The sequence below is a fragment of the Cervus elaphus genome, chromosome 17 (genome assembly GCF_910594005.1).
Source record: "Cervus elaphus chromosome 17, mCerEla1.1, whole genome shotgun sequence".
In the NCBI taxonomy this organism is placed as follows: domain Eukaryota; kingdom Metazoa; phylum Chordata; class Mammalia; order Artiodactyla; family Cervidae; genus Cervus; species Cervus elaphus.
The window spans coordinates 7,566,954-7,590,038 of NC_057831.1; the positions used below are offsets into that span (position 1 = coordinate 7,566,954).

At 41.6% G+C, this 23,085-nt stretch overlaps 1 protein-coding gene across 1 annotated transcript; it reads left to right on the forward strand.

The window, feature by feature from the left end:
- The first annotated feature begins 16 nt into the window (after positions 1 to 16).
- On the forward strand, positions 17 to 23,005 carry LOC122673226 (rho GTPase-activating protein 20-like). The gene is made up of 7 exons (XM_043870755.1): positions 17 to 475; positions 3,847 to 3,956; positions 4,475 to 4,661; positions 5,857 to 5,995; positions 17,876 to 18,045; positions 19,838 to 19,999; positions 22,961 to 23,005. Exons 1-7 carry the CDS (start codon positions 317 to 319, stop codon positions 23,003 to 23,005), a joined length of 972 nt encoding a protein of 323 aa, XP_043726690.1. The 5' UTR covers positions 17 to 316.
- Positions 23,006 to 23,085: the final 80 nt, after the last annotated feature.

Consider the following 23,085-nt stretch of genomic DNA (forward strand, 5'->3'; position numbering starts at 1 on the left):
GAAAGGAGCGGTGAAGGAGGAGAGGGTGAATCTACAAAGGCCTCAAAGCAGAGACGTTTAACACGGTAAATTCACTAAAACGGAAAGTCTGATTACACAAGTGTTTAAAATGTTTCAGGGTATGAATGCCAAATCGATTGTTGGGTAGAAAATATATTTAGAGACACTGAAGAAAAAATTTCAAATTGACTTCGGTCCAGTTCTAGCACTGTACCCTCATACACCACAGCTCTGTCAAAAGAGGAGCAAGCTTGTGCTCTGGGCTTGTAGATATGAAACGTCCCATACTTTTCTTTTCTTTCCTTCCCTATAGGATATGCTTTCCTACATCAATCAAAACGGGCCGTTTACAGAAGGCATCTTCAGAAAATCAGGCAATATACAATCACGCAGGGCCCTAAAGGAGAAACTAAACTCTGGGGACAAAGTGAACTTGGATGATGAATCCATTCTTGTGGTAGCATCCACCTTAAAGGTAAGGAAAGTTTGAGCCTTATCCACATACAGAGGAAATCTGAAGCTGTATGACTGGTCCTTCATTATGACCGCCCAAGAAACATAAGAGGCGTAAGAGAGGAAGGATTTGAAAAAGTGAAAAACACTTCACAAAGCCAAAATTGAAGGAAGGTACCCCAAAGATGATAAGCCCTACATATTAGATATTTTCCTTTTCCACTGCACATCTTGACTCCTGAACACTCCATGCAAAAGGATAATAATAAATTTCAAAATACACACTTACACATAGAGTGTTTACCAAAACAAGCTTCCTGCTTTTGATGACTTCCTCATCATCTTTTAACGAAGGCAGCATTTCCAAAATAAAATTTACATTAAGCTTCTGGAAATAGTTAACAGAAGTAACTTCCCAAGGGGCTCAGACAGTGAAGAATCCGCCTGCAATTTGGGAAACCTGGGTTCGATTCCTGGGTTGGAAGGATCCCTGGAAAAGGGACTGGCATACCGACTAGAGTATTCTTGCCTGGAGAATCCCATGGACGGAGGAGTCCGGCAGGCTATATAGTCCATGGGGTGGCACAGAGTCAGACACGGCTGAAGCAACTCAGCATGGATGCAAGACAGATGGTTACTTACTGTGGTAAACTCCTGTGTGTGTGTGTGTGTGTGTGTGTGTGTGTGTGTGTGTGTGTGTGTGTGTTAGTCGCCTAGTCGCGTCCGACTCTCTGTGATCCCATGGACTGTAGCCCACCAGGCCCCTTGGTCCATGGGATTCTCCAGGCAAGAATACTAGAGTGGGCTGCCATGCCCTTCTCCAGGAGATCTTCCTGATTCAGGGATCGAACCTGCACCCCTTGCATCTCCTGCATTGGAAGGCAGGTTCTTTATCACTAGCACCACCTGGGAAGCCCATTTGTCTTACAGGGAATCAAAAAACGCTTAGTGAGGCCACCAAATCCACTGATCATTTCACCATCCTTCCTTCCCCTGTCTCTCAATGCCTTTTACTTTAAAATTAGTGTAGGGATGACTCCACCATTTGTTCCTCCTTTGATCTCTCTTACCATCTTCAACACCCTTTGTTAATATTTGTATGTTTAACCCACCACCCAAGGTTACAGTTACATGGTAACCAGTTTTTATTACATGCCTCATCTTATAAATCTTATTTTTAAAGTGAGTGCAACAGTCAAAATCAGTTTGGAATTTTGAAAATTCAATAGATTCATACCAAAAATAGACTGAGTTTGAAATGATACAGCTAAATCACAAGTGTATAGTTAAATTTATACCAGGGCAATAATAGAACAGGAAAAAAATTTAATCAATTCATCTTGATACCTGTTAGCAGCTATGAACAAAGATATATTGATGTAGTAATAACTAGAGATAGGTTATTAAAATTACGTTAGAAACTAAATATATGGTCTTTCCTTGTGCCCTATTAATGTTCGATTGTATGATAACAGCAACAGTGCAGATACCACTTAGAGCTGACCCCTACTGCACGTGCACCATAATAACACACACTAGGTGTGCAAACAGCAAGTAGAGTGCTACCCTCTGTAAGGTGCACCCTGGGGACTGATTTGAGTTCTGAGCAAGATTTACTAGGCTCTTGCCTATTTCCATGCTCTAAGCACAGACTAGTAAGAGGGTGGCTACTTATGGGTACAGGTCTTACACAATCCCAAAGTGTTCTTTTCCTAAAGTTGATTGATCTTGGTGGGGAATCAAACTTTGCAACCTCAGCCTTGATAATACCATATGTCAAAGCCACCACAGAGTTGGTCTAAATCAGAAATGAATACATAGACAGAACCACCTTGAGTTTTCCACTAAACTGTCTATAAACAGAGATCCAATAGCAAATACCCACAGCATATTCTGCATGAGTCATGTCCTGGCTTAACCATACTCAGTCTCACCAATCGATTCTACAGCACGGGGACCAGGAGAGAGAAGAGACACACTCTCCAAGTGCATGTAGTTTGGTACACAAGGCAAAGGCCTGCTGCACACTCCCAGACTCCTAGAAGCCAAAGCCAGCTGAGGTGGTTGAATGGCATCACCAACTCAATGGACATGAATTTGAGCAAGACCCAGGTGTTGGTGATGGACAGGAAAGCCTGGTGTGCTGTAGTCCATGGGGTCCCAAAGAGTAGGACACGACTGAACGACTGAACGGAAATGGAGTGCTTCCTCCTTCCAAATGTACTGTGGGCACTCCATAAAAAGCATAGTGAAAACCTAATGACCATGATTGGGTACTGTATACCAATTACAAGAAAAAGTATGAGAGGACTGCGACTTTGTACATTATCTTTGTACTCTGTCCTCAGTACTCAAAAGAGTGCCTGGCACAAACAGCAGCTCAGTAAGTACTGAAACAAGTGAACACTGACTGCATTATAATCACGACAGTTGCCCAGAAACACTGCCTGAACAAGATACTATTAAGAGAAGTCAGGCTCTATATTAACACCAGTGGAAGCAAGTTGTGCCTTTGAAACTGGCAAGGCAATACAATCATTTCCCCTCAGTCTTGCACAACAGTTTACAACTTCAACTATTTTAATAGGCCCCATTCTATGATACTAAGACTTGTTCATCAGTGATGAACTTTCCAGGCCTCCACTTAGGAAGCTTACATTTGCATTTTCTATCCCACAGGTGTGAAGTTGCAATGTATCTAAATTCTCAGTTTCCTCTTTGGGGAGGATATATTCCATTCAAAGAGTTGTAAGGGTAACATGTTGTTTACCCTTTGGGGCTTTTGATTTATTTCTAACACCTGCTGCTTAAAAGTCTGTAGGACTGAACTTTTATATGGTTTAAAAAAAAAAAAAAGATTGAAGCTATTATGAGACTAGCTTTTCCCCAAAGAGCACATATACCTCAAGTCTTCTCTTAATATGTGTATAAGAGCATGTAGGGGTGTACTTTTGTTTGTTTTATTTCAGAACTTCTCTTTCTTGAATTCAGAGCAAGCACTGTGTCTTAAGTAAACAAACAAAATGGGTATGTGCCTTTCTTTTCAAGAAACTAATAGGATTTAGGATGAGTTATCACCAGACCTTGCCAGTTTGTACGAATGTGCTAACATGAACACAAAGAGTAAGTTCCAGGTGATAGAAGGAGCTTTAGCTTCATTCTCACTACAGCCCAAACTCTACTTTTATGCGTCTAATTTTAGTTGGGGAAAATCCAACCAGTACTTCTGGATGTGCAAGGCTGTGGAGAATCACAGCCAAGCTCTGTGTGAATCAGTCTGCGTGGCTATGAAGGAACCACGGACTGAACTGAATTTGTCAACTAAATATTTTCTTTGCAACTTCTCCATTGAATTTATCATAAGACTAATATATATTTTTTGATCTATCTAAGGATTTTCTTCAAAATATTCCAGGAAGCATATTTTCAGCCACTCTCTATGATAAATGGCTTGATGTTATTGATCAAGGGAATGAGGAGGAGAAAATAACTGCGACCCAGAGGTAATGATGCAATTTTCTCAACTCTGAGAAAATACAACCAACATACTCTTAGGAAAATATCAGCTTATGGTTACAGCTGTGTCCACTAAAATAATGACCAGTATCAAAAGGTTTCACTTGATCATACCCCTGGAAGCCAGTTTGAAAAGAGATGCACGCCTTATTGGTGACATTGTAATTGGTGTTTTTCTGCTAATCTTATTAATATGGAATGCTTGACCATTTTACACCTTCTGAATACACGAAATCGTTGGAGATGAAATCCATTGGTCTAAAAAGAGATGATAAAGAACCAATCTGCCAGCGGTATGATCTTAAATACAAACACATAACTAACCAGAGCAGTTCTTACCTGGCTCAGGAATTAAACTCGGTGAAACATTTTTGTGTGCATTCATGCCTGGAACTGTGAGAATGGACTGTGGACATGGTATAAAAAGAAGTATTTTGTTCTCTGTATTTCCACTTACTGAGCAAAATGACTCGCTTTATTGATAAGTGCCTTTTTCTGTCATTAGGCTTCTAGACCAGCTGCCAAGAGCCAATGTAGTTTTTCTGCGATACCTTTTTGGAGTGTTACACAACATTGAGCAACATTCCTCATCCAATCAGATGACAGCTTATATTTTATCAGTGTGTATGACCACAAGCATTCTTGGTCTGCTTAATTCTGGCAGCACAGCATTCGAAAACTTCACCAAGAAGGTAATGAGAGCTCTCATTTTTATGCCTTGCAGGGCAGAGTCCCCATTTTGAACCTGAAGTCTGTGGTATTAACTCTGGTGAACCAGATGTTTAAAGTGCACTTTTTAATTACACTGCCTTGGACTGGCAGAGGCCTGCTCTGGTTGGGCATGGGAAGGTGTATTGCAACTGAGAACAGTCGAGTCACTTCTCCTTTGCCATCCAAGAGATTAAACAATAGAGAGATAAGAGTAGGATGGTATGATAGAGAAGACCCTGGCTTTGGAGTCTGAGAACCAAGATTCAACTCTCAGCCTAATCACTGAGGGGTGTACAAACCTCCAAACTATGATTTCATCATTACACAATGATGACAACACCCAATACATCTGGTCAGTCTCGGCACATCTTAGGCGGCCTGGGCAATATGAGCACCCAAGGTTCCACACATACCGGCCTCACTCTGCCAGTTCTGGCTCATTCAGGAAAATACTTGGCTCCTATTGTGTCTCTGCTAGAGGATGAGGAGGCTAGTAAAATATTTCAGAACATCCTGACAGAGCCACAACATGCCTAAGAAGATCACAGCTCTTTTCCAAGCTCCCCTGGACAGCAAGTGTGAGGCAAGGCAATGCAGTTAGACAGACAGACATGTTGTCTCTCCAGATGCTTTCTTCCGTCACAAACCCTGCCACCCTACACGTAAACCTCTGCTACCCAAGTTTCAGATAGTTCTTCACTGAAGTGAATTTCAAAATTTGTGTTGCATTTGATGCTTTATCAAGTTTAATGAGATGCTATATATAAATTCTATCTCAAGAAAACTAGAAAAAAGTTCAATAAAAATAAATAAAACTTAATAAGAAAATATACATTTTTGTCCCAAACATCCTATGTAGGCTACTTAAAAATCATCCTAGTGTTAAGCATGTAGCAATCATTACAAAATTTTAGCTATCAGACTAGGCCACATATTATAACTTTAGTCCACCGACGAAAAGAATTTTAAAATTTGTGTCCAAAGTACTCTTGAAAGGATTAGTTATTTCTTAGAAAAAGCTGATGCATATATAATATATATATATTTTTTAAATCAAGTGAATTTTTCTGACTTCTTTTGCATTTTTTGTGAGAGCCAAGATTCATGTCTGAAATGTGATTTACTATTAGGCCATATGTACAGTAATACCCCATTTTTTGCCCCTCTGTGTTACAGATTTCTTTCATACAATTTCTCATTGAAAACTGTCTCAAGATATTTGGAGAAGATATCACGTCTCTCTTTGGACCGAAGTCAGTGAGTTGTGATAACAGTGATATCACTGACGTCACTGATAACAGTGAGAAGGTTGCAGGTACGTGAATAATGTAACTGGCTTTGATGCAAAAGACAGCAAGGCTGCCAGGGTCAATGGGAGATCTTGGAGTCCAAAGCACATTCTAAGGGCAGTAATTTCCATCCGCTCCAAGACATGGGAAGTTTCCCGCTTGTGAGATCAAAGGAAGGATAAGACTGTTCTGATTTCAAGAAGCTGCTAATACAGCTTTAGAAGACATCATGGTTCGGTTCAGTTCAGTTGCTCAGTCGTGTCTGACTCTTGATGATCCCAAGGACTGTAGTGACCCCAACTCCTTGGGGTCAAGGGCTGCAGCGTGTCAGGCCTCCCTGTCCATCACCAACTCCCGGAGCTTACTTAAACTCATGTCCATCGAATCAGTGATGCCATCCAACCATCTCACCCTGTCTGGTCCCCTTCTGCTCCTGCCTTCAATCTTTCCCAGCATCAGGGATTTTTCCAATGAGCTAGTTCTTTGCATCAGGTGGCCAAAGTATTGGAGTTTCGGCTTCAGCATCAGTCCTTCCAATGAACACCCAGGACTGATCTCCTTTAGGATGGACTGGTTGGATCTCCTTGCAGTCCAAGGGACTCTCAAGAGTCTTCTCCAACACCACAGTCGAAAAGCATCAATTTTTCAGCACTCAGCTTTCTTCACAGTACAACTCTCACATCCATACATGACCATTGGAAAACCATAGCCTTGACCAGACGGACCTTTGTTGGCAAGGTAATGTCTCTGCTTTTTAATGTGCTATCTAGGTTGGTCATAACTTTCCTTCCAAGGAGTAAGCGTCTTTTAATTTCATGGCTGCAATCACCATCCGCAGTGATTTTGGAGCCCCAAAAAATAAAGTATGACACTGTTTCCACTGTCTCCCCACCTATTTCCCATGAGGTGATGGGACCAGATGCCATGATCTTAGTTTTCTGAATGTTGAGCTTTAAGCCAACTTTTTCACTCTCCTCTTTCACTTTCATCAAGCGGCTTTTTAGTTCCTCTTCACCCTCTGCCATAAGGGTGGTGTCATCTGCATATCTGAGGTTGTTGATATTTCTCCTGGCAATCTTGATTCCAGCTTGTGCTTCTTCCAGCCCAGCGTTTCTCATGATGTACTCTGCATATAAGTTAAATAAGCAGGGTGACAATGTACAGCCTTGACGTACTCCTTTTCCTATTTGGAACCAGTCAGTTGTTCCGTGTCTATTTCTAACTGTTGCTTCCTGACCTGCATACAGGTTTCTCAAGGGGCAGGTCAGGTGGTCTGGTATTCCCATCTCCTTCAGAATTTTCCACAGTTTATTCGAGCGTGATCCACACGCTCGAAGGCTTTGGCATAGTCAATAAAGCAGAAATAGATGTTTTTCTGGAACTCTCTTGCTTTTTCGATGATCCAGTGGATACTGGCAATTTGATCTCTGGTTCCTCTGCCTTTTCAAAACCAGCTTGGATATCTGGAAGTTCTCAGCTCACATATTGCTGAAGCCTGTCTTGGAGAATTTTGAGCATTACTTTACTAGCATGTGAGATGAGTGCAATTGTGCGGTAGTTTGAGCCTTCTTTGGGATTGCCTTTCTTAGAGATTGGAATGAAAACTGACCTTTTCCAGTCCTGTGGCCCCTGCTGAGTTTTCCAAATTTGTTGACATATTGAGTGCAGCACTTTCACAGCATCATCTTTCAGGATTTGAAATAGCTCAACTGGAATTCCATCACATCCACTAGCTCGGTTCGAAGTGATGCTTTCTAAGGCCCACTTGACTTCACATTCCAGGATGTCTGGCTCTACGTGAGTGATCACACCATTGTGATTATCTGGGTCATGAAGACCTTCTTTGTACAGTTCTTCTGTGTATTCTTGCCACCTCTTCTTAATATCTTCTGCTTCTGTTAGGTCCATACCATTTCTGTCCTTTCTTGAACCCATCTTTGCATGTAATGTTCCCCTGGTATCTCTACTTTTCTTGAAGAGATCTCTAGTCTTTCCCATTCTGTGGTTTTCCTCTATTTCTTTGCAGTGATCGCTGAGGAAGGCTTTCTTCTCTCTCCTGGCTATTCTTTGGACCTCTGCATTCAAATGGGAATATCTTTCCTTTTCTCCTTTGCTTTTCGCTTCTGTTCTTTTCACAGCTATTTGTCAGGCCTCCTCAGACAACCATTTTGCCTTTTTGCATTTCTTTTCCACGGGGATGCTCTTGATCCCTGTTTCCTGTACAATGTCACGAACCTCCGTTCATAGTTCATCAGGCTCTATGTCTATCAGATTTAGTCCCTTAAATCTATTTCTCACTTCCACTCTATAGTCATCAGGGATTTGATTTAGGTCATACCTGAATGGTCTAGTGGTCTTCCCTGCTTTCTTCAGTTGAAGTCTGCATTTGGCAATAAGGAGTTCATAATCTGAGCCACAGTCAGCTCCTGGTCTTGTTTTTGCTGACTGTATAGAGCTTCTCCATCTTTGCCTGCAAAGAATATAATCAATCTGATTTCGGTGTTGACCATCTGGTGATGTCCATGTGTATATGGTGATGTATGGCAATGTCTTAGGTTAGGGCTTTTCTCGGGACAGTTCTCTTTCTCTCTCTCTAGCTATCCCACAGTCCAGGTTGCTATCTCACATTAGCTCCCTCAGATTGCCCTCGGGGCATTCAGGCCCGGTCCTTACTCTAAGCAATGCAGCCCTTGCCTCCCGGTTCACCCTCACTTGCTGGTGGTGGATGCCAGCGTCTGGGCTACTTTTCTGCTGGGAGTTGCCGTTGGGCACATAATCTGTGGGTTTTATTTATTTATATATTTATTTTTCCTCCCGGTTATGTTGTCCTCTGAGATTCCAAAACTCCCCACAGACCCGCTATGGGAGTGTTTCCTGGTGTTTGGAAACTTCTCCTCTTTTAAGACTCCCTTCCCAGGACGGATCTCTGTCCCTGCCTCTTTTGTCTCCCTTTTTATCTTTTATATTTTGTCCCACCTCCTCTCAAAAACAATGGGCTGCCTTTCTGGGTGCCTGATGTCCTCTGCCAGCATTCAGAAGTTGTTTCGTGGAATTTGCTCAGCGTTCAAATGTTCTTCGGATGAATTTGTGAGGGACAAAGTGGTCTCCCCGTCCTATTCCTCTGCAATCGTAGGACCACCCCTGAGACTTGAACTCTCGAGTCTATCTCCACAGCAAGCTCACTTTCCATTCTGCTTCAGAGCCAGGCTGCGAATGGAACTGGACTAAATATTTATGTGTTTGTTTTTTTTGTTTAAATCTTTCCTCTCATTATCCCTGCTACCCTGCTACCATTCCAATATTGTCCCATTGATATTTCTTTCTCTGAATAGAATGTCTCACTAATTTAAGAAGTATTGGGGCCAGAAGAGAATTTCTACTTAAAGTATTTTTATTCTCATAATTGTTATTCTATACCCACAAAGTTTCAACATTTCACTTTTTAACATTCAAACCCTAATTTGAACATGAGGAAACACTAACCTAAATCTTGTCAGGATTGTTTAAGAAAGATGAGGTTATAAAGTTAACCTGTTTACCAGTCCCTGGCAACCCACTCCAGGATAGACTACAGTCCACAGCGTTGCAAGAGTTGGATACGACTGAACAACTGAGCCCCATACTTTTCGTGGCTACAGTATGTACGTTTATTGGTCACAGAGCCAACAAGAACTCTAACACCAACCAATGAGGATTACGAAAGGGCCATCTAGGCCTGAAAATAAAAGTATAGGGCTTAATGTCTATTTTGCTTTCCATCTATGCTCATAGGGTAGCTGGACGTATAGCTTTGTAGCAACTGATGGAGCGTTCTTCCTGAGCATTCTTATTAAAGCTGAACAATGAATGAATACATTTGGAATCCATGAATACCTTTGGGTAGTTTTAGAAATAAAATAATCAGGTTAAGAGCAGGGACACCAGGGTGCATAAAGCAACTCAACCCATATAAACATGTATCCTTTTAACATTTGTACATATAAATGAGGAGAATCTCTTCCTGAATTTAGGAATGCGTTTGCTTCCTTCATCATCTCCTTTTAAAATGATGGCGGTATGATGTCAAGGCAAGAAGAGCCTAAGGCAAAGTGATGACATTCCTTCAGGAATGCACACCTTCTGGAGGCTGCAAAATCAAATGGAGAATGGGGGTGGGGTCTGCTTGTGGGGGAGCTGACTGATGTCTAGGCTGCCTTAGGCCCTTTGAAGAAGGGAAATTACCTTTATTAAGGCTGCTATGTGGCATGTCTTGCATGGAGTAGTACATTATGTTATGTAGTCCAGCGAGGTGTAAGTGTTGCAGGAAGGGGGACCCCTTCCAGGGCCCGAAACTGGGCTCTTGTCTAACACTCGGAAATGAATTGTCCGAGGACACACATGCTGACAAAGCAAGAGATTTTATTGGGAAAGGGCACCCGGGTGGAGAGCAGTAGGTAAGGGGACCCAGGAGAACTGCTCTGCCGCGTGGCTCGAAGTCTTGGGTTTTATGGTGATGGGATTAGTTTCCGGGTGGTCTTTGGCCAGTCATTCTAATTCACAGTCTTTCCTGGTGGCGCACGCATCGCTCAGCCAAGATGGATGCTAGCAAGAGGGATTCTGGGAAGTGGACGGACAGGTAGTGTCTCCTCTCGATCTTTCCCGAACTCTTCCGGCTGGTGGTGGCCTATTAGTTCCGTATTCCTTATCAGGATCTCCTGCCATAGAACAACTCATGCAAATGGTTACTGTGGTGCCTGGCCAGGGTGGGCGGTTTCAATCAGTGTGCTTCCCCTAACAACTCCCCCCTGAGAGACTTCATACTCAAGATGCTTCTTGGGAATTGGGGCGGAGGTCTCTTTCTTCTGTAACTTCTTCCTGCTGTGCCTGGGCGTAGGCCTGCCTAGCAGAGCAGAAGTCTCTCTCTACCTGACCTAAGTTGGGGTGTTTTATATCTGAAACCAGCTTTTACTTTTGTAATAACAGCAACTTAGTTTGAAACTGTCAGCTCCTCTCAGAGGTAAAATAGACAGGGGCCAAACAGGAGACCTAACTGGATGGTCATCACTGGTCCCCAGAAACAGGAGGCACTGCTGGGATGATTGGCTGGTGGTCAAGCAACAGAGCTGTGTTCTAAGAATCTTATGTTTAGTCTGAAGTTACCATCTTCCACCTGGGTGGGGGCTCTAGTTCTGTAGAAGAACTCAAAAGACATTGTTATGCTTTTTTTTTTTTTTGAGTAGGAACCAGGACCCGTCTCAAGGCTGTACCACCATTTGATTGTTTCCCCTCTGTTTCTGTATTTTTTTCCTTCTCTGATTGGCTGTTGTTTGAATCTACCCTTTGGAACTCAGGGAAGGTCAAGGAGGCTGAATAAAGCCTATATTTTACAGTACAGCAGATCTGTAGTCCACAGTTGCCACCCCGCAAAGTCCTGTTCAGTTTTATTTAGGGAACAGGGCAACTATGACTGTGATAACTTTTTGTCAAAATGGGGCATAGGACCGCCTCAGCTTGGAGAAGAGACACTGAATTGGTAGTATTCCTGAGTTCCAAGTCTTAGATCTGAGCCTTGTATGATTAAAATCTCAATCCCTTGGTCTGCCATTTTGTTGTAACATACCCAGTTAGTAGTAGCTGGAGAAGGGATAACTGGAGTTTTGATAGACAAAGTAAATCTCTTTCTTTTAGAAGAATAGGCCTGAAATCCAGTCTGGACCTGGCACTTCAGGGAGACTTGTAGCCAGGTGGCCAGTTGCCTAGTTTTATAAAAAGTAAGGTAGAAGTTACTAGCTTCCAGCAGACATTGTTTTGAGAATGGTGGCATCTAAGCCTGACACGACTCAGAAAACTCAAGTGTTTAACAATACAATGTCTAATCTGAAATTACACCCATAGTAACACCTGGTTATTTCCCAGGATGTCTGAACCATAGCTGAGTACTCTATTTTGACTTTTAATTGTAAAATTTTTTCTTTAATAGCCAAAGTAGATGGCACCATTAATGATGTCAGTGTTTCTCTAGGTATGAGAAGATGCAAGAATTGGGACTCATAAAATCTCTTGAAAAGATCTAACTATCTGAAGGCCTGTTCTGCCAGTTTTTTCCAGAGCACGGAACACCTCATTCTTGATCTTCACCCTGAACTCCTTTCAGGGCTGTTGAAAGTCAGCAGTTGCAGTGGCCATGATATAATCGCTGTAAATGTAGATGGCAAGTGTCAGTCTTCAGTTAGCAAAGCCCCTTTTTGCTCACAAACTTGACCACGACTTTGAGGGGGGCATTTCATGACCATTTTATCCCATGGTGCTGAGAATGTCCATTCTCAGGTTTGGCAAAGATTTTGTCGACCAGCCTCTCAATGTGCTGTTACTGGATTAGGCCATGAAACAGTATCTAAAATTCTCTGGACCACCTGTCTTACTAGCCTCTTGGTCCAGGAAAACATTCCCTCTTGTTGCTTTTTCTCATATCTAGAGTTACACTGTCATCATCATCGATTTCATAAGGAACTATATATTATTCTATCAGAGGCCTCAGTCACACATTTGGCACTGTAAGAAATAGCAATTCTGTAAAACAGGTGAAATACAAAGAACGTAGCCAGCAGTATTAGTAAAGTCACAAGTAAGACCTAAGAGCTTCTATTAGATGTAGCCCAGTATATCCCAGGTCATCTGACTTATTCTACTCTGTACAAATCTTTATCTTTCAGGGAAATTATTCATTGGCACCACCATCTATAAGGCACATAGCCCAGTTTTCTAGTGTTGCTAGACTGATTATCCTTAGTATGATTTAATTGTTTTTAACACAGAGGAGACTTTAAACCTAAATTACCATAGCTTAGTGTTATCTATATAAATCTATCTCATAATTGTGGGAGATTTCTTTTTCTTTTGCTAAAACCTTTTTTGTTGCTCTGATTGAGCTTGAGGAATAGGAAAAGGCTCAAATTTATAGCCAGAGTCAGAGTAGGTATTATTAATTGGCCCAGTGAGGGGATCCCTTCTGGTAGTATCATAGTAACCTGAATATGACTATAATTTTTCCAAGTAAATTTCCTCAGGGCCAACCAGTTAGAGTCTTGTAGTAGAGAAATTTACCAAGGTAACCCAGAGCTAGACACAGATAATGGGCCACAAACCCAACAATTGGATTGATTTTTAAAACTAGCATAGTGTCAGGCCTATGATAGAAAAGCATTTGATTTATATACAAAGGTCTAAGAAGTCAAGAGAACACTATAAAGGATCATACGAATCAGGTCCAGTATCTTGGACAAGCTGGCTACCTCTGATGTCATTGTCTTCTCATCCTGGTGTACTGTAGTTTTTCTTGTTTGAGCATCATTTTAAGGTGAGATCAGGTCAGCTGTCTTCTCTATAGACCAATCCAGTGTAGGGGCCTTTGGAAGTGGGAATTAATCTAAGAGTTAATTTCCCTTCAGTTTCATTGTGCATCAGCTAATTAAGAGTACCTGACAAAAAGTCTTTCCATCCAGGTTGGAGACAGTCTCTTAAATTACGTCTTTTTTCAGTCCTGGTTGCAGGTCATGAGGCATCTGATCTTCGTCCAAAGATAGATTACTGAGACAAGCTTCAGAAACAAACTTTCACATTAATATCACATAACAGAATTGATCATAGACTTTTTGTTTTGCTGAAACACTTATAGGATCTCAGACTGAACTTTTAATATAAAACAGGACTGGGAAACTCACACCAAAGGCTTATCACAGATTTTGCCTAACAAATCTAGGTGAACTCTTTTCTTTTAAGGTCTCAAAAATTCCTTGAGATTTTTGTACCTGTTAGTGAGGTAACCTTTTTAGATCATTTGATAAACTTACTGGAAACTTACGAGTTTTAAATTTCTGGAGGAGTCAGACAGAGAGAAAATATAATTGTTTTGTTTATAACATGTAATTTTACCAAATTATTTTTATAATTAGTTTAAGAGGAAGGTTTTTTCTATTCCCGGAAAACACACAATTTAAACCTGTAATTTCTCAGATAGAAACCATAAAAGTTATAAGCATATTCGCTGGTTCATTCAGTCCTTTGTTAACTTTTGTGAAGTCATCAGGTTTTTCATCAGAATACCAAGACATATCAAAATGTTAAGAACTCTATATACTTTCTAGGATATCTGTATTAGTAATTTTTCATACATTATAACATGAGCGGATTTATTACTCATTTGATAACCTTTTTCATGTAATTTAACCAACCAAATAAACAGCTTAATATCTCTCTTTGGGATGTTTCAGGGGCCCTCTGAAACACCCCAAAGTTAGCTAGATGTCAAAGAAACTTCAAAAGAATTCAATTCAGGAAGTTTTATCGAAAAGATCAATTAAAAGCTTTAGAACATTTGGTCAGATTCAGTCAATGTTGATGGGTGTATCATTTAGCTTGTTGATATGTCACAGTGGGTGCAAATACCAAGGCTCAAGGTCTAGTGAAAGTCAGCTCCGCCATCTTGGACCTAATTAGCTCTAACCAGTTTTCTTATGACCGTGTCATTTTTAACAAAATCTATTTATTTAACTAATTGTAATCTAATTTTAGAAAATCTTGATCATGCATAACTCTTTTTAGTATTTTTTTACTCTTTTTTTTACTGAAAGCACACTTCCTGCTTTCCTTTAGCAACCAAGAGCTAACTTTTATATTAGCATTTTATAGATTGGTGAGCATAAATACCAGTGATAATTTCTAAAACCCTTGCTTTTTAAAAACATTTTAGGATGGCATCAAACATTATTTATTTATAGTCTCAAATCTCTTTAGTTTTTCTGTAAAAAGAAATCAGTGTTTAGTAGTAAGTGTTTCAAAATCTTATTTCATTTGGAAATGACCTAATTATGTAATAGACTTTCAATTCTTAGTTTAGCATAACCCTTAGAAATTCAAGTTACGCCAATCTGGGGAGACTATTGTAGACAGATATTTTTAAAGAATAATTATTCTTAATAGAGTTTATATATAAACTCATACCTCATTTACATGTTTTAGACGTTTTTTCACTCGAGGTAATTTCTTTGTTGACAAACTTGTAATAGGTGTAATATTTAACTTATATTAAACCTAGGTACAATGAAAATATTCTACTTGATGTTAATTACTCTAAGACATGTCCATATTAGATAGGTCAACAAAAAACATTAATATCAGGTATTTAATACTGAATATTTCCCAGTTCACCCGAACCTGGAATTTATTGTTTAATTTAGAATTATTTGATTTGTAAGCGCTTACCTTTTTTAAAGCCAATTAAATAGAGCTCATTTACAAATTAGCCTAAAAATATTACCCAGAGACAAAAACATACCAAGACATATTTAGACAGACACACTGCAAGACCTAGCTTCATTTTCTAAGTTTGGTCATGAATTAGATATTACAATATAAAATTTACTAGTTTATAAAAAAAGCTGAAATAAATAACATTTTTAAAGGCTTTTTTCTTTTTTCGTTTCTCAGTCTCAGGAGTTAGAGATGGTCTAGATAAGTGTTCCTGAGAGCCCTGGTCTCAAGGCACAGGGAAAGAAAATCAAGCTCTAACAAAATGGTGGCAGGTCTAAATGGTAGCCAAACAAAGCAAAATGGCCATCACAAATCACAACACAGAACAGAGTTAAAACACACACATATAAACCAGGCAGTCCTCATCAGACACTCTCTTAAATACAAGAATACAGTCTCTCAGAAAACCTTTTATAGAGACACAAAACTTCAGATGTCTTCAAAGATTTCAAAAGGAGGAAAGGAAGCCAGGTTGAAAGAAGGGGGAGGAGGCGGGAAAGGGGGGCAAAAGGGGTGGCCTTACAGACGTCTCCTGCCACCTGCAGACACCCAGGCATTACGGGACTTTCCCCTGGGCTTCCAGAAAAGGGAGGACTGGAACTCGGCCCTACCAGAAACCAGACCAGAAAATTCGAGTTCTCTGCCAAGAGGAGGTGATCAGTCTCCAATCCTCAGCTCAAGCTGAGGCCCTTCGACCAGATTCCTGCATCCAGGACCGGGGGACTAGAAAAACGGGAAGGATAGGAAGGGCTAAGGAGAGGAAAGAGAGAGGGAAGAGAAGGGAGATCATAAAGTCTCTTGTTCCTTACCAGTCGGGGCACTCTGGCCAGTTGTCCACGTCAGGAGGAGACCAGGGACAAAAGGGTCCCAGTTGCGGCCGCTGGGTCTGGTCCATTGGCAGGCAAGCTGGCCCCTGAGTACCCCGAGTGGTCAGGATGTCAGTCTCAGCGAAGAAGATGTCCCTTTGTGGTCGCCATTTGTTGCAGGAAGGAGGACCCCTTCCAGGGCCCGAAACTGGGCTCTTGTCTAACACTCGGAAATGAATTGTCCGAGGACACACATGCTGACAAAGCAAGAGATTTTATTGGGAAAGGGCACCCGGGTGGAGAGCAGTAGGTAAGGGAACCCAGGAGAACTGCTCTGCCGCGTGGCTCGAAGTCTTGGGTTTTATGGTGATGGGATTAGTTTCCGGGTGGTCTTTGGCCAGTCATTCTAATTCACAGTCTTTCCTGGTGGCGCACGCATCGCTCAGCCAAGATGGATGCTAGCAAGAGGGATTCTGGGAAGTGGACGGACAGGTAGTGTCTCCTCTCGATCTTTCCCGAACTCTTCCGGCTGGTGGTGGCCTATTAGTTCCGTATTCCTTATCAGGATCTCCTGCCATAGAACAACTCATGCAAATGGTTACTGTGGTGCCTGGCCAGGGTGGGCGGTTTCAATCAGTGTGCTTCCCCTAACATAAGTAGCATCATTTATGTTAAGTTTGAGCAAACTGAAGCTCAAAGATCTTCAGGTAACTTATCCCATTAGGAGGCAGAATGGGAGCCTTCTGGTTCTCTCACCCGGCACCACAAGTGGCTCACCCACTTGAATGGACATGGTGATGCACTCACTATGTCTCAGAAAAGCCAAGTGGATGGGCATTTTAAAACATGTGGTTACATTCTTCTGTTTATTTTTCTACAACTTGGCTCCTCTATTGACTTCTGTAGCTGGCTATTTAAGCAGGTTATTTAAGGAAATATTAAGCAGGTTTATTGAGCAAATATCAGGAAAACATTTATGGCTGGGCACGAGAAACTTTGAACTCAATTTTTCATTGCTGATCACTCTTTCTTGGAAAAGCCCTTCATTGCATTCCTTTGACAGGGGCTGTTGGTAGTTAAAATTCATCTTTGGGTTAGCTGAGGAAGGTGTTACAGAAAAATGGCCACCTGTAATCTTACCACATAGTCTGCGTTTAATGACTACTTCCCAAGGACCATGAGGGCAGGAAGTCATCCTTGGAGCTGACTGAGGGGTGTGGCCTCCCAGAGAAGAGGTCCAGAGGCTGACTGAAACCCCGGGGTCAGGCAGGATGTCTCATGAAAGGCGATTCTCTTGATGAGAGAAAATTGGGCATGACTGGGTACTCAGAAAGCCAAACAGGAAATTGAACAGAGGGAGGAAACTTACTACAAAAGTAAATGATAACCAAATGCTGCTTGATTTGAACGTTAAATATGTTTGGCTTTTAAAATGAGATCTGATACCAGAATCCACTGATAATACTGAACATTAGGAAACCTGTATAGCTACAGGTTAAGTGCCTCATGACACAGGGCAAAGGGAATAGACAGCACTGTCTGGGGAACACTGTCACAGGGAGAATCAACCCTGAGTCTGATCCCGCCTCTAGGTTTAACTACTGGTTTGCAGAATATGGGGAAGAAGAACATGTTAACACTACAAGGAGGCAATTAGTCTGTTTCAGAATGTGGGGAATTCTATATAACAAATGGTTCAGTTTCTCTCTTTGAGCCACTGCAATGAACATGCTGCTGACTCTAAGGGGTGGAAATCAGGCTAAATAAGCTAAACTACTACTAGTGAAAATCTCTCTCCTATATTCGATTCAGACAAGAAGACAGTTAGCAAGAGTTCTGTCAAAACCTGGGCCTTTTGGTGTAGCTCCAGGACTCACGAGGACAACCAACACCCACCTCTACCACCCACAAAGCCAAAACAGCTCTTTGGAGCTCCTCTTGAGGATGTATGTGATAACGACAGCCTGCCCACCCCAATTCTGGTAGGTCTTATTTTGGTTTTCTGTAACCCTCCTGAGGAGGGGAGTTCTGAGAGATCAAGTGTTCTCTTCCAAATCTACCCCCAAATGAAGAAGTCTGGCTTTGTCTGATAAGTTTCATAATATTACTTCAAAGAATAAGGTCTGATTTAGGTACTGCAGAGTTACAAGGCAAATACCAGATGAAAAGGTACTCTCATCCATTCCACTGATTTCAACAAAGACCCACCTATACTGGCTCAGGCCAGTTAAAATGGACTCTGTAAGGTAAGGGAGTCAGAGAAGGCGAGGTTGGGAGAAAGCATGAGACCAGCACTTGACAGGAACAGATCACCTTTAACGAGGCGAGAAGAGGCAGCAGTCAGAGGAGTGAGCTGCTGCACCACCCCAAGAAAAGAGTGAGCATCTACAGGCCTGTATGTGGAAAGCTACTGTCCTAACGGGGCCTGTTCGCCAAGGTTGTTCAGAGCAGTTCTCTCTCACACAGCTGGGGCAAGGAATTTCAGAGACCGGCCAGAGGCTGGGACCAGCTGGGAGCTGGGCGTAATCAACCTAATGTCCATGTTTTTCTTCGGGTGACAGTGTTCTTTATTTTGCATAGAATGGTGGGGAGGACCTGGAGGGGAGTTTTAACTCCAGGCTATTTTGAGCTGTGTAACTTTCCTTCAGACTCTGTGTGTAAGAATCTCTGAGGGTCCACTTCATCCTCAAATGGTCTCCTGGTCTCCTCCCTTGAAGTCGACACTCGTCTCAAGTCTCCTTCAGCTGAGTCTACTCCGCCTTATGACTCAAAATGTCTCACACGGATTTGATTTGTAACTCAAGTGTTTAAGCATAAAGTACTCATCCTCTGGCAAAAAATGAATCATTTGAGCCTGACAGAATGTGTCAAAAGAAAGTCACAGAGTTTGGACTGTGCTTTATCAAATTAGTGTATTGAACTGTAAGCATTAACACTTGTTCACTGTCCACTATCTCTCCAAGCACTATACTAGATGCAGGGAATTTTATGGTAGATATGAAGAAATTTGTCATCCAAGTTATGTGCTAGCACTACCCCAGACCTGTGTCTTTCACAGAAAATTTAGGGGGCAGCTATGATTATCATCACCCCCACTTCATAAATGAAAAACAAAAGAGCCTCACCCAAGTATGTGCTATGCCTAAAGTCTCACAGTGGATAAGTAGCAGAACAGATTCCACATTCCTTGAAAAACCTGGCTCCAATATCTGTTATCTCTCTACTCTGCAGACAGCAGAGGATATTAAAATACAGAAAAAGGAACTAGAAAGGCTGATGAGAAAGAAATGTGGTCGGAGAAGGAGGAGAGGCATATTGAGCCTGATTTTGAGGGGAGGGAATACAGGAAATAGGAATGAATGGGGTGGACAGTCCCTGAAAGGGGAATACACAAATGGAGCATGAATATGGCAAAAAGATTTCCACACTTAGGGAAGAGCATCTATAACAGGGAATAATGAGAAAGGAGCGGTGAAGGAGGAGAGGGTGAATCTACAAAGGCCTCAAAGCAGAGACCTTTAACACGGTAAATTCACTAAAACGGAAAGTCTGATTACACAAGTGTTTAAAATGTTTCAGGGTATGAATGCCAAATCGATTGCTGGGTAGAAAATATATTTAGAGACACTGAAGAAAAAATTTCAAATTGACTTCGGTCCAGTTCTAGCACTGTACCCTCATACACCACAGCTCTGTCGAAAGAGGAGCAAGCTTGTGCTCTGGGCTTGTAGATATGAAACGTCCCATACTTTTCTTTTCTTTCCTTCCCTATAGAATATGCTTTCCTACATCAATAAAAAAGGGCTGTTTACAGAAGGCATCTTCAGAAAATCTGGCAAAATACAATCATGCAGAGCCCTAAAGAAGAAACTAAATTCCGGGGACAAAGTGAACTTGGATGATGAATCCATTCTTGTGGTAGCATCCACCTTAAAGGTAAGGAAAGTTTGAGCCTTATCCACACACAGAGGAAATCTGAAGCTGTATGACTGGTCCTTCTTTATGACTGCCCAAGAAACATAAGAGGCGTAAGAGAGGAAGGATTTGAAAAAGTGAAAAACACTTCACAAAGCCAAAATTGAAGGAAGGTACCCCAAAGATGATAAGCCCCACATATTAGATATTTTCCTTTTTCATTGCACATCTTGACTCCTGAACACTCCATGCAAAAGAATAATAATAAATTTCGAAATACACACTTACACATAGAGTGTTTACCAAAACAAGCTTCCTGCTTTTGATGACTTCCTCATCATCTTTTAACGAAGGCAGCATTTCCAAAATAAAATTTACATTAAGCTTTTGGAAATACTTAACAGAAGTAACTTCCCAAGGGGCTCAGACAGTAAAGAATCCGCCTGCAATGTGGGAGACCTGGGTTCGATTCCTGGGTTGGAAGGATCCCTGGAAAAGGGACTGGCATACCGACTCCAGTAGTCTTGCCTGGAGAATCCCATGGACGGAGGAGTCCGGCAGGCTATAGTCCATGGGGTGGCACAGAGTCAGACACGGCTGAAGCAACTCAGCATGGATGCAAGACAGATGGTTACTTACTGTGGTAAACTCCTGTGTGTGTGTGTGTGTGTGTGTGTGTGTGTGTGTGTGTGTGTGTGTGTGTGTGTGTGTTAGTCGCCTAGTCGCGTCTGACTCTCTGTGATCCCATGGACTGTAGCCCACCAGGCCCCTTGGTCCATGGGATTCTCCAGGCAAGAATACTAGAGTGGGCTGCCATGCCCTTCTCCAGGAGATCTTCCTGATTCAGGGATCGAACCTGCATCCCTTGCATCTCCTGCATTGGCAGGCAGGTTCTTTATCACTAGCACCACCTGGGAAGCCCATTTGTCTTCCAGTGAATCAAAAAACGCTTAGTGAGGCCACCAAATCCTCTGATCATTTCACCATCCTTCCTTCCCCTGTCTCTCAATGCCTTTTACTTTAAAATTAGTGTAGGGATGACTCCACCATTTGTTCCTCCTTTGATCTCTCTTACCATCTTCAACACCCTTTGTTAATATTTGTATGTTTAACCCACCACCCAAGGTTACAGTTACATGGTAACCAGTTTTTATTACATGCCTCATCTTATAAATCTTATTTTTAAAGTGAGTGCAACAGTCAAAATCAGTTTGGAATTTTGAAAATTCAATAGATTCATACAAAAAATAGACTGAGTTTGAAATGATACAGCTAAATCACAAGTGTATAGTTAAATTTATACCAGGGTAATAATAGAACAGTAAAAAAATTTAATCAATTCATCTTGATACTTGTTAGCAGCTATGAACAAAGATATATTGATGTAGTAATAACTACAGACAGGTTATTAAAATTACCTTAGAAACTAAACATATGGTCTTTCCTTGTCCCCTATTAATGTTCGATTGTATGATAACAGCAACACTGCAGATACCACTTAGAGCCGACCCCTACTGCACGTGCACCATAATAACACACACTAGGTGTGCAAACAGCAAGTAGAGCGCTACCCTCTGTAAGGTGCACCCTGGGGACTGATTTGAGTTCTGAGCAAGATTTACTAGGCTCTTGCCTATTTCCATGCTCTAAGCACAGACTAGTAAGAGGGTGGCTACTTATGGGTACAGGTCTTACACAATCCCAAAGTGTTCTTTTCCTAAAGTTGATTGATCTTGGTGGGGAATCAGACTTTGCAACCTCAGCCTTGATAATACCATATGTCAGAGCCACCACAGAGTTGGTCTAAATCAGAAATGAATATATAGACAGAAACACATTGAGTTTTCCACTAAACTGTCTATAAACAGAGATCCAATAGCAAATACCCACAGCATATTCTGCATGAGTCATGTCCTGGCTTAACCATACTCAGTCTCACCAATCGATTCTACAGCACAGGGTCCAGGAGAGAGAAGAGACACACTCTCCAAGTGCATGTAGTTTGGTACACAAGGCAAAGGCCTGCTGCACACTCCCAGACTCCCAGAAGCCAAAGCCAGCTGAGGTGGTCGAATGGCGTCACCAACTCGACGGACATGAATTTGAGCAAGACCCAGGTGTTGGTGATGGACAGGAAAGCCTGGTGTGCTGCAGTCCATGGGGTCCCAAAGAGTAGGACACGACTGAACGACTGAACGGAAGTGGAGTGCTTCCTCCTTCCAAATGTACTGTGGGCACTCCATAAAAAGCATAGTGAAAACCTAATGACCATGATTGGGTACTGTATACCAACTACAAGAAAAAGTATGAGAGGACTGCGACTTTGTACATTATCTTTGTACTCTGTCCTCAGTACTCAAAAGAGTGCCTGGCACAAACAGCAGCTCAGTAAGTACTGAAACAAGTGAACACTGACTGCATTATAATCACGACAGTTGCCCAGAAACATTGCCTGAACAAGATACTATTAAGAGAAGTCAGGCTCTATATTAAGACCAGTGGAAGCAAGTTGTGCCTTTGAAACTGGCAAGGCAATACAATCATTTCCCCTCAGTCTTGCACAACAGTTTACAACTTCATCTATTTTAATAGGCCCCATTCTATGATACTAAGACTTGTTCATCAGTGATGAACTTTCCAGGCCTCCACCTAGGAAGCTTACATTTGCATTTTCTATCCCACAGGTGTGAAGTTGCAATGTATCTAAATTCTCAGTTTCCTCTTTGGGGAGGATATATTCCATTCAGAGAGTTGTAAGGGTAACATGTTGTTTACCCTTTGGGGCTTTTGATTTATTTCTAACACCTGCTGCTTAAAAGTCTGTAGGACTGAACTTTTATATGGTTTAAAAAAAAAAAAGAAGGAAAAAGACTGAAGCTATTATCAGACTAGCTTTTTCCCAAAGAGCACATATACCTCAAGTCTTCTCTTAATATGTGTATAAGAGCATGTAGGGGTGTACTTTTGTTTGTTTTATTTCAGAACTTCTCTTTCTTGAATTCAGAGCAAGCACTGTGTCTTAAGTAAACAAACAAAATGGGTATGTGCATTTCTTTTCAAGAAACTAACAGGATTTAGGATGAGTTATCACCAGACCTTGCCAGTTT